Source organism: Pseudorasbora parva, chromosome 21 (genome assembly GCF_024679245.1).
Source record: "Pseudorasbora parva isolate DD20220531a chromosome 21, ASM2467924v1, whole genome shotgun sequence".
Lineage (NCBI taxonomy): Eukaryota > Metazoa > Chordata > Actinopteri > Cypriniformes > Gobionidae > Pseudorasbora > Pseudorasbora parva.
In genome coordinates, this window is record NC_090192.1 from 26,830,731 (window position 1) to 26,848,351 (window position 17,621).

The window sequence follows — 17,621 nt, forward strand, 5'->3', positions numbered from 1 at the left end:
CATTGTCCTCCTTATGCATTCTGCCAGATAGTCAGATGTGTGTGTTTATATGTGTTGACAGCGTCTGGGAAATTGTTGGTCAGCAGGGAGGAGGATTATCGGTGCTGCGGACCTTCAGACTTATGCGAGTGTTGAAGCTGGTTCGCTTCATGCCCGCTCTACAGAGGCAGCTGGTGGTCCTGATGAAGACCATGGACAACGTGGCCACCTTCTGCATGCTGCTTATGCTTTTCATATTCATTTTCAGGCAAGATGAGAGAGAATTTTGTGCAAGAATGTACCGTATTCTGTTTATTTATTTTTAATTTAACTGTTTTGTGTTACTTTGATTTACAGTATTCTAGGCATGCACCTGTTTGGATGTAAATTTGGCTCTGAGAGAGATGGAGACACACTTCCTGACCGCAAGAACTTCGACTCTTTACTATGGGCCATTGTTACAGTTTTTCAGGTAAGATTCCTGCATGTTACACAAGCTGCATTTTCAATCTTTTCATCCATCTTGAGTGATAAGTCGACATCACTAAATACAGACCCAACATGTTTTGTGATCCCAGTTCATTACAGAATTAACATTTCAAACACATGTAAATTTTTAAAACATTGGGTTTTGTTTTTTTACAGAAATGAATACTTTTATAAGTCAACAATGCATTTAATAGATAAACAATTACAGTTAAGACAGTTCAAACATCAATTAACAATAGTCTTAGTCAATGTTAACTAATCTAATGTTTATTTAATCGTATACTTCATTATTAAAAGTTTTGTCGGTTAATCTCGTTAAATGTATTAAATCATAAACAATAAACAGTTGTAACAAAGTTGTTGCTCATTGTTAATGTTAGTTAACTAATTATTGCATTTTTTTCTCCCACAAAAGTATTAAGCAGCACAATTGTATTCAACATTGATATTCATTAAAAAAAAAAATAATGTAAAAGGTATTACACAGATTTTTTTCGTCAAATAATATTTCAGAAGTGTGTGGGTTTTACTGTATTTGTGAATATATAAACACAGCCTTCTTGCAGAAACTTCTTTCAATAAAATCGTACAAAACCCCAATTTTTTTAACATAAGGATAAATGGGAATTTGATGAATTATTTGTTGCTGTTGTTTTTTTCTGATATGTTTATGCACATCAGATATTGACTCAGGAGGACTGGAATAAGGTACTTTATAATGGGATGGCCTCCACCTCTCCAGTGGCTGCTCTGTACTTCATCGCCCTCATGACTTTTGGAAACTATGTCCTGTTCAACCTGTTGGTGGCTATCTTAGTGGAAGGATTCCAAACAGAGGTAAAGCCCGTCTCCAAACTAACCTGAACTCTTTCATCCTCTTTCCCCCCCACTTAACTTGACAGACTGTCTTCTCCTTTTTGTTCTTTAGAGTCTAGCACATATTCCAACACCATATCTTTCTTCTCTCTTTCTCCTCTAGCTCTCTCCTGTCCCCTTCGTCTAACACTATGTCCTAAACAGGCACAACGTGACAAGATTCAAGTGAAAAATGTCGCTCGACGCAACAAAATCACAGCCAATCTGTTTGCATGCTTTCTCACACTCCACTCCACAGCTGAAGAGCTTGGAACTAAGAATATGTACCTTGAATTTTCATGACTTCTCATGATGCTTCACTAGACAGCAGCCTTTTTATGATTTTCTCTGAGGTAGAAGAAGAATTGAAGGATTTGTCATGTCAAAACTCCTTTATCAATCTCTTCTCATCCTTTTTTGATGTTTAATATATGTGAAGAGCATAATATATTAATATATTTTGGTCCAGTGAGTTTCGTGTGGGCAGGGATATGTAGCTCAAAACCACATAAAAGAGACATATTCTTTTCATTCTTTTCAGAAAAGAATACTAGCATACATTGTAAGAGTAGTGCTATTCCGAATGTAGGCGGTATTGGGGAGAATGGGAGAAATCGTAATGGTTAATATAGCAGTCAAGAATAGGAGTATCACTTTTCAACTTTTTGATTAGTTTAACTGGACCAACTTAATACAATTTTTTTCGGTGTGTCCTAGGTTTCATATGTGTGCACCTTTCTATGTTATTTTGTGTTAAAAAATACTTTGAGTAGTGTTCCAACAATAAATTCCCGTTCACACTAAAAGCGATAACTATACCGTCCACACCAAAAAAAGCCCCAAAAATTTAAAATGAGAATTTTTTCTTATTTACAATTGCAGTCCATAACTTTTGTGTTGTTGTTAAAAAGGATCCAAAATCAATTGTTGCGCTAGTACATAATCAGCCAGTGTTCAAAACAATCTCCTTACTTAGCCGATTCACAACGATAAGCTTGTCTTTGCACCATTACGTGGCGTCTCTACACATAAAGGAGTCTGGTATATAAGGCTATACCGCGTGTGTGGATGCTGCAGGTGGCCGATCGTTTGTGGCCTCTTCTTACAGCAGCTGAAATGTAATTAAACTTGTCATTTTAATGGTGGTTTGTAATCCAGAAAGATCAAAACGACAACCCACACATACACCTCAACATTAGATTCTTCCGTGCTGAGGAGCCGGGCCGATGCACAACCCACGTATGGAAGAAATGGAGCAAATAACTGCAATTTCAGGGTTCAAACAGAGATGCCGACAAAGAGGTAAAACGAAAGAATGCAGCTTTAAAGGGTTAGTTGACCCAAAAATTAAAATTATGTCATTAATGACTCACCCTAAAGTCGTTCCACACCCATACGGCCTCCGTTCATCTTCGGAACACAGTTTAAGATATTTTATATATTTAGTCCGAGAGCGTATCCAAGTGTATGCACACTATACTGTCCATGTCCAGAAAGGGAAAGTCCATATGTGACATCAGTTAGTTAATTAGGATCTCTTGAAGCATCAAAAATACATTTTGGTCCAAAAATTTAAAAAAAATACGACTTTATTTGGCATTGTCTTCTCTTCCGGGTTTGTTTTCAATCCTCAAATAAAGATTCGAACGGTTATGAATCAGTGGATTGATTCATGATTCGGATCACCATGTCACGTGCTTTCAGCATTTTTGCGGTTTGACACGCTATCTATCTACTTAAAGTTTATCTTTAAGTAGATAGATAGTATAGATTAGAAAATAGCTGCCTGAGAGTGTTTCCAAGATGGCTGCTGAGTGAACTGAATTGGGACTTTGTGTCACACAAGTACAGAAGCAACTGACAAATTGACATTTGCTGGCTAAGACAGAAAATCGGAAAGCTTGTTGCTTTGTCACATTGTGCCTGGTTAGGACACTATGTAGGATTATTTATTCAACTAGAAGGGATGAGTTTCTTGTTCTATGTATAATACCTACTCCACATTCATGCTCACTTAAGAGCCCTTGTTCCCATCCTCCTTCCTTCATTCTTTTGCTTTATCACCTTCTTTTTCCATGAGCTTATGAGACGACTTATCTCCCAATGCATAGCAGCCATTCTTCTCTGACAGAAAGACAGACACACACACAAAAATGGCCAGGCTCAGGATAAATCAGAGATATAAATGTTATACCTATGTATCATTTTGGGTGGAGAGGTTGTTTTATTACTGTCTCTTTTGAAAAAAGACAAACCAAATCATGGAGGTTGGCGTGTGTACAGTGCAAAATATCTAGAATTCGATCAACTTTTTTTTTATGGTGTGAGGTATGATGAAGTATTAAAAGTAAAAATGTATTCATATGCATTTTGTTGAACTCTTGGTGTTTGGCTTTTTGGATATAAAAGAGTTTATGTTAAGATAAATGTTGGTGTAAATCTAAAACCCTAACAATTTATTATAGCCTCTGCTCAGAAGGTCAATTTAAAAGATTCATAAAAACTTTTAATGAAAGTAGCTCTAGATTTTGATTGATTGTTCAACATAGCAAAATCATTGTTAGAATAATGAACGATGAATCAAAAATTTCAACATGCCTTTTTTGTAACACCTCATTAGAGCAACAACTATAGCAACAAAATGTAATTGAAAAATGGTTTGTCATTTATTTTAATTTGCATAATAGGAATGAAAGAGAAAGTTTTAAGTGTGGACGAACAGACAGACTTTTAGTCGACATGAGAGAAGGTAATATCTGGACGGAGCTCAGTTCTTCACTTTGTTCCCCTCTCTAAAAGATGAACGTGCCTCTCCTGTGTCTGCCTGCCAGACAGAAATAGCTTTCATACTGCATCATGGCAGTTTAGAGGAAATTATGTTGCTCAGAAGCCTTCAAAATACACTCTCTACTCTTAAATTAGAGAGGATAACCTGCACTCACCTGACCCCTATCTGCCTTTATCTTTGCTAAGTGCATCAGATATTATATTCTCATCCCAACTGATGTAATGCCCGTATCCTCTCGCTCTCCCCTACAACTGACGAACACTGTTGACTTAATATTTTAACCTTACATCTTTTTTTGCAAACATCATGTTTATTTTTAGTTGGTCGAACTTTTCAGTGCGTCAGGGTTGCTGGGGAAACCGGTGGCTGAATGACGCGTGTAAAGCAGAGAGATCAAGCGCCAGGATGAATGTCCCCTCAACAGCATAATGTCCCATCCACTGAAGCAAACAGAATTCACATAGACACGCTGCTGTAAACAGGCGGTCTCGTTCGGACTAGCACGTCAGAGTACATGTCAGCGTGTTCAGTGACCGTTCCATGTAGCTTATTGGTTAAAAGCTGGATTTGTATTGTTTTAATTGAATTTGCTGTATCTGACTATATTTGAGTCCATCTTTGCAGTGGAACCTATATAGAGCAAATATACTGTACTCTTCCAATCAGTTTGGGGTTGGTGTGGTTTAAAAAAATATATATATAGTTTTGTCTCTTATTCTTACCAAGGCTGCATTTATTTAATCAAAAAAAAAAAAAACAGTAATATTGTGTAAATAACTTTATTAATATATTTTGAATAATATATATTTTATTTATTTCTGTGATGGCAAAGCTGAATCCTCAGCCGTCATTGACAGGAGTCAGTGCTGATTTGTTGCACAGAAAGATTTATGTTGAAATATTTTATGCTGCTTAATATTTGGATGGAACTTATTTTATTTGTATTATTATTTTTACTAGATACTTTAATAGAAAAATAAGAGAACTTTCCTTAACACAGTTTTTACTGTTACTTTTAATCAATTTAAATTATCATTGCTGAATAAAAGTATTTTAAAAATTGAACTGACCCCAAACTTTTAAACGGTAGTGTATTTATGTAACTATGCCACCATAAATGCTGGGAATATTATTAATAATATAATACAATACAATGCAATAAAATTAATAACTAGTGCTGTGTAATTGTTTTATCATGATTAATCTCATCTAGCATCAAAATTAGTTTTTATGTGTGTCTGTGTGTGTATATATGTATATGTCTAAATCATTTATATATACATGCGCGCACACACGTCTGTATGTATGTATGTGTATATGTACACACATATATAAGCAAACTTTTATGTTAAATTAATTAAATTAATAGAATGTGATATGTTGTAAGATATAGTACAATATAATACAATGAAATAAAATATAATAATTGTGATAGCATAATAAAATATCATTTAGACCTACATCAAAGGAGTTGGAGATTAAAACAAAAGAGTTCATCAATATCAGAGAATAAAAGAGTTGATGCCTGCAGTTGCAGCACTTCTATTATGAGCATGCTAACAGCCTAAACTCCACCCAAAATGCTATTATTATTTTTTACTTCAACAGAAGTATTTACTGAAATGTGGGAGTAAAATTTCTCATACTTTGTCTTTTGTCAATTTTCTAACACTTTTCTATGCTTTTTCCCTTTCTTACCCTTTCGCTCTGTGTGGTAAAATCCTAACACGTGTCCACTTTAGGAAATAACCAAGAGGGACGATTTGCATGGCCAGCTGAGCTGTATTCAGCTGCCTATAGACTCAGGGGTATGTAGCACTCTGCATGATGTAACCCAGTGAGACTAACCAGGAGGACCTCAGAGTTTGTGGACAGTGTCACTTGTGATTGTTTCTTGTAGAAGCAGACTTGACTCAAAGTCTTTCTTCAGGTTCACTTGCTCAATGCCTGGCGGCAGAGTACAAACCTTGTAGAGCCTCATGCTTTATTTTATCTGGCTGAAAGGATGTGTTTGGGCTTATGGAAAGCCTCAGCGAAATCAGACAAAGCCAGACAGACTGCTGTGCAAAAGCAAATAAGGCAACTGGGAAGTCCTTTTGAGTAGGTCTCAAAATCGTTTAATATGCAGATACGTTTCTTAATACTGCTTTACTTTTAATTATTTTGATCTTGTAGAATTGCTGCTGAGTTCATTATCTCAGCGATTGAGAGTCCATTCAGTGAGCCAGAGCGGAGTGGAAGCACTTGACCCTGTTGAGGAGACTCAGTCTGTTTGTGGTTCTGGACATCACATCCTGTATTTGTTTTCATTCATACAGCTGTGCTAGGTGACATTTGCAGTGGAAGGCCATTAAATGGAGAGCACCAATGGCTATGTGCACTGTCTGAGAAAATGGTACAAAAGCTGTCATTGAGGCGGTACCCTTTCAAAAGGTTCTAATATGTACCATATAGGTACTAATATGCACCTTTAACACTTAAACGCATACCTCAGGCTTTTAGTGACCCGGTACGTCATTCATTACACTCCACCTTATTCATATTTTAAAGTTAGGCATCAGCCTTCGTAGTATTCCTCAATCAATTCATTATAGCAATATAGCAAAAAATTAATAAAATGAAAGTGCCTTTTTTCCCAGTATTTTTTTTTTGTAAAAATCGTATAGGGTCACTAATGACCTGAGGTGTGTAATAGTCTAAGTATATTCTTTTTTTCTGCACAACAATAATTTAAAGATGACTGAATAAGTGCAGTTCAGCTTTATTCCACAAGAGGGGATGTCTAATAAACAATGATTAAGTGATGTTTCACTCATAGTTACTGCAGGCAGAAAACAAATAGGAATTATCATTAGCAGAACTTGAAATGGCTCAGCGATTTTCTGCAGAGCTAGTACTGAACGCAATGAAACATTAGTGTCACTGTCACTTGATCATGGATCTGGTAAAGATTCTGTCAGCGATAAAAATATTGATTTTGAAGATGTTAAAAATGACAGTTTTGAGAGTGTTTGAGATTGCGAATATGTATGGAAGTAAAACTGTGCCACTGGATTTTGAATTCTAATTTTTAGCACTGAATTTTTTTACATCGAATTTTTAACACTGAATTTTATTTTGCATCTAAATCAGACTTTGAATTTTAAAAGCCATCGAATTTCTAGCTCTGTTTTTTTTAAAAAATTCAGTGTAAAAAGAAATTCAACGTCTCAAAAAATTCAGTGTAAAAAAATTCAACGTCTCAAAAGATTCAGTGTTAAAAAATTCAACGTCTCAAAAGATTCAGTGTAAAATAATTCAACGTCTCAAAAAATTCAGTGTAAAAATATTCAGAGTCAACATCCGGGTAACCAAGGAGAAGCAATCGATCCCTGTATCAAATCATCCAACATCCAGCCAATCATTTACGCTCCATTGGTCATGTGACGCTAAAACAGGAAGGCGGGGAACAGGGCCGTTTCTAGCCTTTCTGGCACCCTAGGCGAGATTCATATGTTGCACCCCCCCCCCCCTTTTTTTTTTTTTTAAACTTCAACTTATTAAGTAAATATGACTTCCTTATTTCATGGGCATATTGTACATGCATTAATCGAATAATGTAGCTAGGTTTATTATCTCTGAGATCACAGATGTTGGGGGGTTCGGGGGCATGCTCCCCCGAGAAAAATTTGATTTCTATGATCTACATATGTGTATTTTAAGATGTTCTGAAGGCCAAAAAATTAGATAACAATAGCTTGAAAACCATGTCACTCGGCGCCGCTGCGGATTGAAGAACACACTGACACAAAGACTAAAAGACGGGACGAAGCAGTAGCCGAAGCCTTGCGCCAGTTTCATGTTTTAAAGGTTAATCACATATTTTTTTAGGGGGGGCTGATGCATAAGTTCATAAAAAAGGGCCTAGTGACGCCCATGGTTATGACAGTATTAGACTACTTGATCAATTTACACTAAACAGCTATCTCTGATGTAAAAAAAAATTATTCAAATTAACTGCTATAATGTTCTGCACCTGAAATGAGCATGGCGTGTGGTCCGTCCAGTACTAATATTCAGTGTAATGTTTTGCTCAACGTTATGATAGAGGGACCAGCTTAGTAGAGAACAAGTAACCAATAAGTAGGCTATACCTGTATATTTCGCTTTCTTTTTACGATACTGAGCCCCTGATGGCTTGGACCTTTTCATGATGATGAAACTAAAGCACGCTGTAACGAGTAGAAATATAGTGTGGCCCCTTTAAGAGTTGCGCGCGCTCCCTGCAAACGAAGTCTGCATTTTGTGTATGTGCGCACTGAGTCTTGAGCTCCCATGTGTGGGGATTATTTTCTGTTTTCTGTTGCTAACAGTCAGTTATTTTGTTTTATTAAGTAATGATGTGGATGGAAAGGGAGTTTGTGATGAGAGTTCAGCGGGGAATAAAGTGCGATCTGTTTGATGTTAATCGCCTCCGTGTTTGCAGCCACTCCAGTTACATTAAGTGAGCTATCCACATTTTTCACTCGGACACAAGCGTTACAACGCCACGGATGACGACGTTCCCTGCCGCCCTCTACATGATCTCATTTCATTACAGCAGCTCCACTATCACCATGGCGACTTCACTCCAATAATCGCAACTAATCATAATGCCTTGAAATAGCAAAAGTACGAAATATTAATAATAAAATATATATGAAATAACTAAAAAATCTTGTTGGGGCGGGGGCTCATTGACGCCCCCCAACTGTTGGCGCCCTAGGCGACCGCCTAGTTTGCCTATCACTAGAAACGGCACTGGCGGGGAAGTTCACTTCAGGTTAGCTCCAGAGCTCAGCGGCATGGCTCAGAACACACACGATGGCGCTTCAGTGAGTTTACTCATGACCAATGGAGCGTAAATGATTGGCTGGATGTTGGATGATTTGATACAGGGATCGATTGCTTCTCCTTGGTTACCCGGATGTTGACTCTGAATATTTTTACACTGAATTTTTTGAGACGTTGAATTATTTTACACTGAATCTTTTGAGACGTTGAATTTTTTAACACTGAATCTTTTGAGACGTTGAATTTTTTTACACTGAATTTTTTGAGACGTTGAATTTCTTTTTACACTGAATTTTTTTAAAACATTGAAAAAATGTCATGGGCAAAAAAAAAACAGAGCTAGAAATTCGATGGCTTTTAAAATTCAAAGTCTGATTTAGATGCAAAATAAAATTCAGTGTTAAAAATTCGATGTAACAAAATTCAGTGCTAAAAATTAGAATTCAAAATCCAGTGGCTCTGACGAGGACAGTGCTGATGGTATAAAACATCTGCTCAAACTGAACCCTTCCAAGCTTCAAAATGTAACAAAATATACTCTTCTGTAATTGTTACTATAATATCGGGAGAGTTTTATATTATTGTGACTGGTAGAGATCCATTCTATAAGATATGGATCTGGGCCGCTAAAGACGTATGTAATAATGATTGGCAAAACATTAATGCATTTAAGGGCTTATGTACTAATTTGCACCCTCATTATGAGTAAATAAGGTACAAAGTTGTACCTTTTGAAAGTGTACCGCCCCAGTCATCTTTTCTGTACCTTTTTTTTCTGAGAGGTTTTGAACTTGTATCTTGCGTCTTCCAGTTCTTAACCTCGACAAAACAAACTTACATAAACCTCTCTGCTAGTCCTTACACAGGGGCTATTAGCACATCTCATGTCAAAACATGCCTGAAATATCTCTATCAGCAAGGTTGGTCAAGCCCAGTAGAATTCCCAAATTAAGTCCTGTGATTGTTAAGCAGCCGTTGCAAAGCAACCTTAATGTCTTAATTGACAGCACAGTCTCAGTAGGCTTTCTTTCACACCTTGTACCTGACCAAAGCAGTTCTGGCAAACAAAGCTTAAAGGACTTGTTCTAAAATTTCAGACTGAAATTTAAGCTATTCAATGGAAATCTTGACATTTGTGAGAAAAGTACAACACAGTCCCATGTCAGTTTGTAACTATGAATTCACTGTTCATATGAATTCACTACCAAATTGCCAAAGAAACAAAATTTACATTTTGAAACGGTGCATTCAAAATTATATATTTTAATGAGATTGGGTTGTAAACGTAGCAATGCCCGATTTGTAAGGGAATTATTTTGAGTCAGATCTTTTTAATGAGTTCTTCAATTAACTTTACAAAACTGGGCTGTATCCAAAATTGCATACTTTTCTACTATATAGTGGGCAAAAAACAGTATTTGACATAAGAAGTATGTCCGAATTCATAAAAAGAGTAGCCAAAAAGTACCGGGATAACCTACCGGATGAGATTCTAAAGTGTGCATACTATGGGCACTTTACTATCCCATAAGGCAACGGGACAGGATTTGTGAATGGTGGTGATGTGATGCAACTGACGGTCACGTGATAAGGGCAACATGGCGAATGTCCAGATTACATTCATACTATAAAGACCATACTTTTTTAGTGGCTGTGAAGTAATTATTTAAAATATGTATCTACTTGAGAGTATGCGATTTCGGACACAGCCCTGATCTTAAAGGGTTAGTTCACCCAAAAATGAAATGTATGTTATTAATGACTCACCCTAATGTTGTTCCACACCCGTAAGACCTCCGTTCATCTTCGGAACACAGTTTACAATATTTTATATTTTAGTCACAGAGCATATGCAGTCTATGCACACTATACTGTCCATGTCCAGAAAGGGAATAAAAACATCATCAGAGTAGTCCATATGGGACATCAGTTGGTTAATTAGAATCTCAGAAAGCATAGAAAATACACTTTGGTCCAAAAATAACAAAAACTATGACTTTATTCAGCATTGTCTTCTCTTCCGCGTTTGTTTTAAATCCTTAAATAAAGATTCAAACGGCCATGAATCATTGAATCGATCAGTGATTCGGATCGCCAATGTCACGTGATTTTAGCAGTTTGACACGCGATCCAAACTGCTGAAATCACGTGACAATGGCGATCCGAATCATTGATCGATTCACTGATTCATGGCCGTTTGAATCTTTATTTAAGGAACACGGATGAGAAGACAATGCTGAATAAAGTCGTAGTTTTTTATATTTTTGGACCAAAATGTATTTTTGATGCTTCAAGAGATTCTAATCAACCATCTGATGTCACATATGGACTACTATGATGATGTTTTTATTACCCGTTACCTTTCTGGACATGGACAGTATAGTGTGCATAGACTGCATATGCTCTGGGACTAAAATATAAAAACCTGTGTTCCGAAGATGAACGGAGGTCTTACAGATGTGGAACGAAATTAGGGTGAGTCATTGACATCGATTTCATTTTTGGGTGAACTAACCCTTTAATGATTTATTCATAGAGCATATGTTTGATTCATGAACAAATTATTAAGTCAATTAATCAATTTGTTCCATTCACAAAACTGATCTGAATGATTTGTTCACAAATCGTATAGTGAGTCAAACCTTACAAAAACGGAATGATTCTTTCATAAATCAGACTGATTCAGTTATTGAGATCTGGTTGCAGCTGTTAACAGCTCACTTGAGGGAAGATTATTATGAGTATATATATATATATATATATATTTAAAAATATGAGGGTGAACTATTGTTTTAATAAACCTTAGTTTTATCTGATTTTACATAGAATAATAGCTAATAGTTTTGACCAGGGTTTATGTCAAAGTCAGATAGCTTATTTAGCTAATCCTGTAGGTGTTTTATGTTTCTGCCACGTCTCTTTGCTTAGAAAGGCCAAGGCGGAGTTTGGATAGTGAAGTCCAATCCAGACACATCATCCCCAGTGTTCAATTCTGAGCATGCAGTAAGTACCAGTGGGGGCTGATGCTAAGCTAACCGCTAACTGCATCCGTTGGGCCCAACTGAAGGTGGTCGTCTGTTCATGAAGATGCTTCGTAGTGCCTCTCTGCTAGTTCAACCTATCACAGCTGTGTTTTGTTTTATTGTTTCACCGTTGTTGAGAAGGGGCAAGGAGTCCCTCTCATGTCTCGACTTACAGAGCTTAACTCCAGTGTCATAACTATTTCAAGTTTGTTTTTCGTTGCCTTAGTAACGTAGATATTGTGTTATTTCCTATTGACAAGTCCTATTTACTGTTTTTCATTGTAGTTATGATGTGAATTAATTGCTGTGATGTGTTTAGTGTTGCAATGATCCCACTGGTTTCAATGCAACTCAAATTTGCTTTGTTTTTGTTTCTTACCCATTTACACACTCATTACTAATGCATTTCTTTTCCAGAGATCAAAATACACAACGCTTTGATTCAGCTTGATGCTAATATGTGAAGCCAATGGGATACATTGTTTGTAGGTGCAAGGTTTGTCAGAATAGTCTCCACTGTGTCTCCTCTTTGTCTTTGACCATTAGCTTCATTGAGTACTGTGAATATGGTAAACATATGCTGAAGTGCAAATTGAGTTTGCTATTGCCGTTGTCACATCAGGTTACCACACGATGAGGGAGGGAAAGTTTTCATCTTTTGTCATATTTATCGTATTGTATTTAAATTCCATTATCGTCCACAAAGAGACACCTCAATGGTCAAACTGAAAGAGTGATCCATGTGCTTAAACAGTGGTCTCTGTTTTGACAAACCACCCAGGGTTGAAGTTCTGTGCTAGACCACACTGAAACACTCTCGGCATTAAAGCATTTTAAGACCAGCCCAAGACGAGGACACAGGCCAAACAATGTGATGAGCTCTCTGATAAAAATAGCCATGTTTATTTCTCCTGCCTGATCATTGGACGTGCCTCCTCTACTGGTGCTGCTCCTCCAGTAAGCCGAGAAAAAATCCCACACATTTTCATCCGCATGTGGATGTCTTAGCCTAATATAGCAGGTGGTCTGACCATAAGATCATCTACTTAACAATATACAGTAAGATACATTCAACTAATATTTAGCACACAACACTTGTGGTTTCAGAGTGGTAGTGCAACCTGGTGCTGTCAAATGCATGCCGGCACAACGTTTTTGTGGATTACCCCAACTAGGATGTCTCTCCCTTAGATACCAGTCACCCTCTGGCCTTTTTTAAAGGGCTGCTGGGGTGGGGAGACCACACCCTCACCCACCTGCCTGTTCCTCACCCTGAAATATACTTCCCTAAGCTCCAGCGATTCTAAGACCTTCTAACTAATGTTTGTTTATCTTCCACATTTGATAAAGGGTGATGCCTCAAAGTCTGACTCTGAAGCAGATTTCTATGCACGGAGCTTGGAGGATGTTTCGGGACAAAAGAAGGATCTATCGGCATTAACCGGTGAGACCCACAGAGCAAAGTTTACATGGAAGCACATGGCATATTCAGGGCTCAAAAAAAAAAAAATTTTTTTAGCAAAGGCTATTTAAAGGCACCAAGTGTTAGTAGCAACTAGATTATATTTACACTAAGTGAAAATAGCATATTTTCTTAGCAATAATTGCTATTTACACTGTGGAAATAACAAAAATGCTACCCCAGTGTTGTACATTAAAAGGATGCAGTAATAATATAGAGTGTAAATGATTATATTTATTAAACTTATTAAATGGTTTCTGCCTTAATGGGACAATAAAAACCCTCCCTATACCTACTCCTATCCCTAACTTAAGAAATGCTTTTATTATTATTAAACATTTCGTTAGGCTCTGTATTTGCACTTCTAGAACATTTTCTTAATTTTTATTTAAAGTAAATGCCTTTCCAATGTGATATGTAATGGGAAAAAAGTGAACTCTGCAAAAGGCGGATTCGAACCCAGGTCGATCGCATCAAAACCAAGTTCCTTAAGCCTTACGCTTTACTGATTGCACCACTGAAGACATTAACATGTGTTTTAATGTGTTTTTTTGTCTTGTTTTGCCAAACCAGGCATTGTTTGGTGGGTCTAGTCTGAATAGCACTTGCCAACAAGGCATACAATTTGCACTTGGTGTGAATAGACACTCCGTTTTTTTTCCTGCTGAACAGTGTTTCTTGCACTGTCAACAAATTTACTGGCCCCATCACTAAAGAATGGTTGATTGCTTCTCGACAACATTTTTGCCTTTTTCAGCAAGTTCCATGGTTTTATATGAGTTTATATATTTATGAGCTCAAGTTTGTTTCAGAAGACATCCTCACTGTTCAGTCCTGATATTGTGAAATTAGCTTGTCTAAAACATGTAGCCATACAGTATACTGACATGTACTGTATTTATTTAATTTTTTTGCAGGACACAAGACATTTTTTTTATACTGAATGTGATTATTGTGCACTCCTGTATTTTAAAATCCACAAGCTAGCTTCTGTGCTATCCCAGATACTCTTTTACCTTTCTAACAGCGGGTTTATACTTTATATTTCTGTATTTTTGACATAATGCATGGTCCTTTTTGAAGATTAAAGCTTGTTTGAAAAATTCGTGCTTGAAATGGTTCCTAATGCATTTTTCAGCTGTCTGTCATGTTTTGTGGTGTCAGTGATGTTGAGCATACTATCCCTGTCCCTTCCACAGTTGTGCCCATCAATGGCCATGTGGACTTGAAGACCAGCCTGACCCCTCCCCTCATCACTCACACAGCTGCAACACCAATGCCCATCCCTAAGATATCAGGAGGAGGAGACCCTGCACTGGGCTATGAGTCCCGCAGAGGCAGCAATGTCTCCATGGATCCCAATGGCCACGATAAATCTCCGGTCAGTACTGTTCTCTGTTATGATAGAGCTATTTTTCTGACATTGCACTAAATTTAAGAATAATTAGGGGTCTCATTCACCAAAAAAATGCATAAAAGTAGAATATATTACAATAATGCACATCAGTTTTGTTACACTAAATTAAGTCTTATTGGGTCACTTACCCCACAGACAAGGCTTAAGCCTATAGTCCCAGACGAAAATGCTGGTTTGAGAGGTTTTAACTGAAAGAAACTTGCAATGACATATCTTAAAATTTATCTCAAGATGCACACCAGTAATGTTTTTTTTTTCCTAAGGCACGCTTATAAAAGCTAATTAAATGCAATATAATATAATATAATATAATATAATATAATATAATATAATATAATATAATATAATATAATATAATATAATATAATATAATATAATATAATATAATAATATAATATAATATAATATAATATAATATAATATAATATATAATATAATATAATATAATATAATATAATGCAATATAATATAATATAATGCAATATAATATAATATAATGCAATATAATATAATATAATATAATATATAATATAATATAATATAATATAATATAATATAATATAATATAATATAATATAATATAATATAATATAATATAATTATAGACTTTATAATAATGTAAATAAATGCATTTTTAGAAACACTCTGAGATCTAACTTGAGATTTGCATGTTCCTTTCCCCATGTTTCTTCAGTCGAGTGCACGGAGCTCCCCTAATGCCCCCTGGAGTTCAGCCAGTAGCTGGAACAGCAGGCGCTCCAGCTGGAATAGCTTGGGCCGAGCCCCCAGTCTCAACAGGCAAAAACGGCAGTCTGGCGAACGACGCTCCTTGCTGTCCGGCGATGGCCAGTCCAGCTCAGATGAGGGAGATGCGGGAGAGAGTGGAGGCGGTGGGGGAATGTCCGAGGGTGATGATGCCTCCCTCGCCAGGACGGACTCCCTGGGCCAGAGGCCTCGGCACAGGCGCATGGAATCCCTGGAGACACGTAGCTCGTTTGATCTGCCTCCAGACACCCTGCAGGTGCCATACGTGCATCGTTCCGCCAGCATACACAGCGCCCGGCCACCAAACTTCCTCAGCAACGGCAAGAGTTCTCCATCTACAGCCACCACACAACTTTCTCTAGATGAACACCACAGCGAGGATGACAATGCAGACGATGAAGGAAACCTGGTGAGAAAATCTACACTTGATTTATTAGAGCTATTTTTCTGTTCCTTGCAGTAGATCTATCACAAATGTCTACCAATTCTCTTCTATTCAATTGGCTGCTATAAGATTACAAGAAAAAGTACTTCTATATCTTCTCTTGCTAACGAAACAAACTTACTGGTCATATAATCTCACTTGGTCATCCATCTTTCAGAGTCGCAAGGATCGTCTCTTCCGCTGGCTGGAGCACAAGCAGCCTGAATGCTGTCGGCAGAGGGTTACCTGGTCACTTTACCTGTTCCCCCCACAATCACGGTGAGTATCTGATGCCTTCTTATCTCTCGTAGTCTTACCTGCTGAAAAGACCATCTACGACATTTTCAGGAAGGGAATACTGTCCTGGGGATTCCATTCTACGTTAAGGAGTGCCTAAATAAATTACTACATGGTCTTCAATATACAATATACATTGATTAAAAGTTACTGTATTAAAGTTTATTTTTTATTTTTTATTCAAGAGCATATTCAAGAGTTATTTTCTGTCTTTTGTTGTTTTATCAACATCATTTCAGAGGTGAACTGTTCCTTTAAGGGCAAGCGGCTGCATGTTCATTGGCTGTGCTGCTCGTGCTCATCTCATATACAGACACACGCGATTTTACTTTCACTTTAGACATAACCGACTGTGTTTGTTAACCTTGTGTGTATTTGACAGTATTACCGCAGTAAGACTACTTAGTCCAGTAATCACAAGTGTTTGACAGGCTTTTAGTGCGTGGGCTCAGCGCATGTTAGAACTGTGCGCAAGGATGCGAACGAAATGTTTTTACCAACAAGGCTTTAAAACGCATGCAAATAATGAACTTTCGTGATTGTAAATAACTAGTGTTCCGTGAGTATAACCAGCATTTCAAGCGTGGTTTTACACCCCCTAACTTTAGTGCATATATGATTGGATAGTTGCTCATATCAGCGTGTAGACTCACAGACACCCTCAAACAGAGTCGAAATAAACTGAGAGAAATATTTCTAACAGAGAGAAATATAAATAATTAAATAATTTGGATCGCGTGTCAAACTGCTGAAATCATGTGACATTGGCAATCTGAATCAATACGCTGATGACATAAATTTCATTTTTGGGTAAACTAACCCTTTAAGAAGTCTTGAGAGGACAAAAACTCTCAAGCATCCAGCATATGCTGGTTATTTCAAAAGCTGAATCATGTTTATTATAGTACCATGGCTCACGTTCAGTACAAGAGTTTAGGTTACCCCAATAAATGCCCTCATTAAGATGCTCAAGGGTTGAGAAATATCCTATGTTTTGTTAGCATCTCCCTTAGGCATCTTCTTGGTATTCCCCTTCTCATCTCTTTCCAGTGCTCTCCATTTTTTGAAATGCATGTCTGCTCACATTAAGCTCCATGGAGGCTTCCCTTATTAGAGAGAGAGGAGAGGAAAGAAGAACTCAGCATTGCATGTTACACTCTGTCAGCGGTTTACTAATTAAACATCAAACAACCTCAGATCATCCTCCTCCTCCTCCTTCCTGTGCGAGCCCTGGATGATGCAAACTATCACCACTTTACACTATGACATGCAGATTGGCATACATTGGTGTCACCAAAACCAAAGCAAAA

At 37.2% G+C, this 17,621-nt stretch overlaps 1 protein-coding gene across 5 annotated transcripts in view; it reads left to right on the forward strand.

Annotated features, from left to right (window-relative positions):
* The window catches only part of cacna1g (calcium channel, voltage-dependent, T type, alpha 1G subunit), a 296,673-nt gene that overhangs the window by 187,397 nt on the left and 91,655 nt on the right, over positions 1–17,621 (forward strand). For 3 of the 5 annotated variants that reach the window (XM_067429515.1, XM_067429514.1, XM_067429517.1), the window contains exons 12-18: positions 62–247; positions 337–451; positions 1,150–1,305; positions 13,297–13,390; positions 14,608–14,789; positions 15,520–15,999; positions 16,193–16,293. In XM_067429515.1, the coding sequence (XP_067285616.1) occupies positions 62–247; positions 337–451; positions 1,150–1,305; positions 13,297–13,390; positions 14,608–14,789; positions 15,520–15,999; positions 16,193–16,293 (1,314 nt within the window). Of the gene's footprint in view, positions 1–61; positions 248–336; positions 452–1,149; positions 1,306–5,853; positions 5,920–11,851; positions 11,927–13,296; positions 13,391–14,607; positions 14,790–15,519; positions 16,000–16,192; positions 16,294–17,621 lie in introns of all 5 variants that reach the window. The other 2 variants (XM_067429513.1, XM_067429516.1) reach the window with 2 other exon arrangements.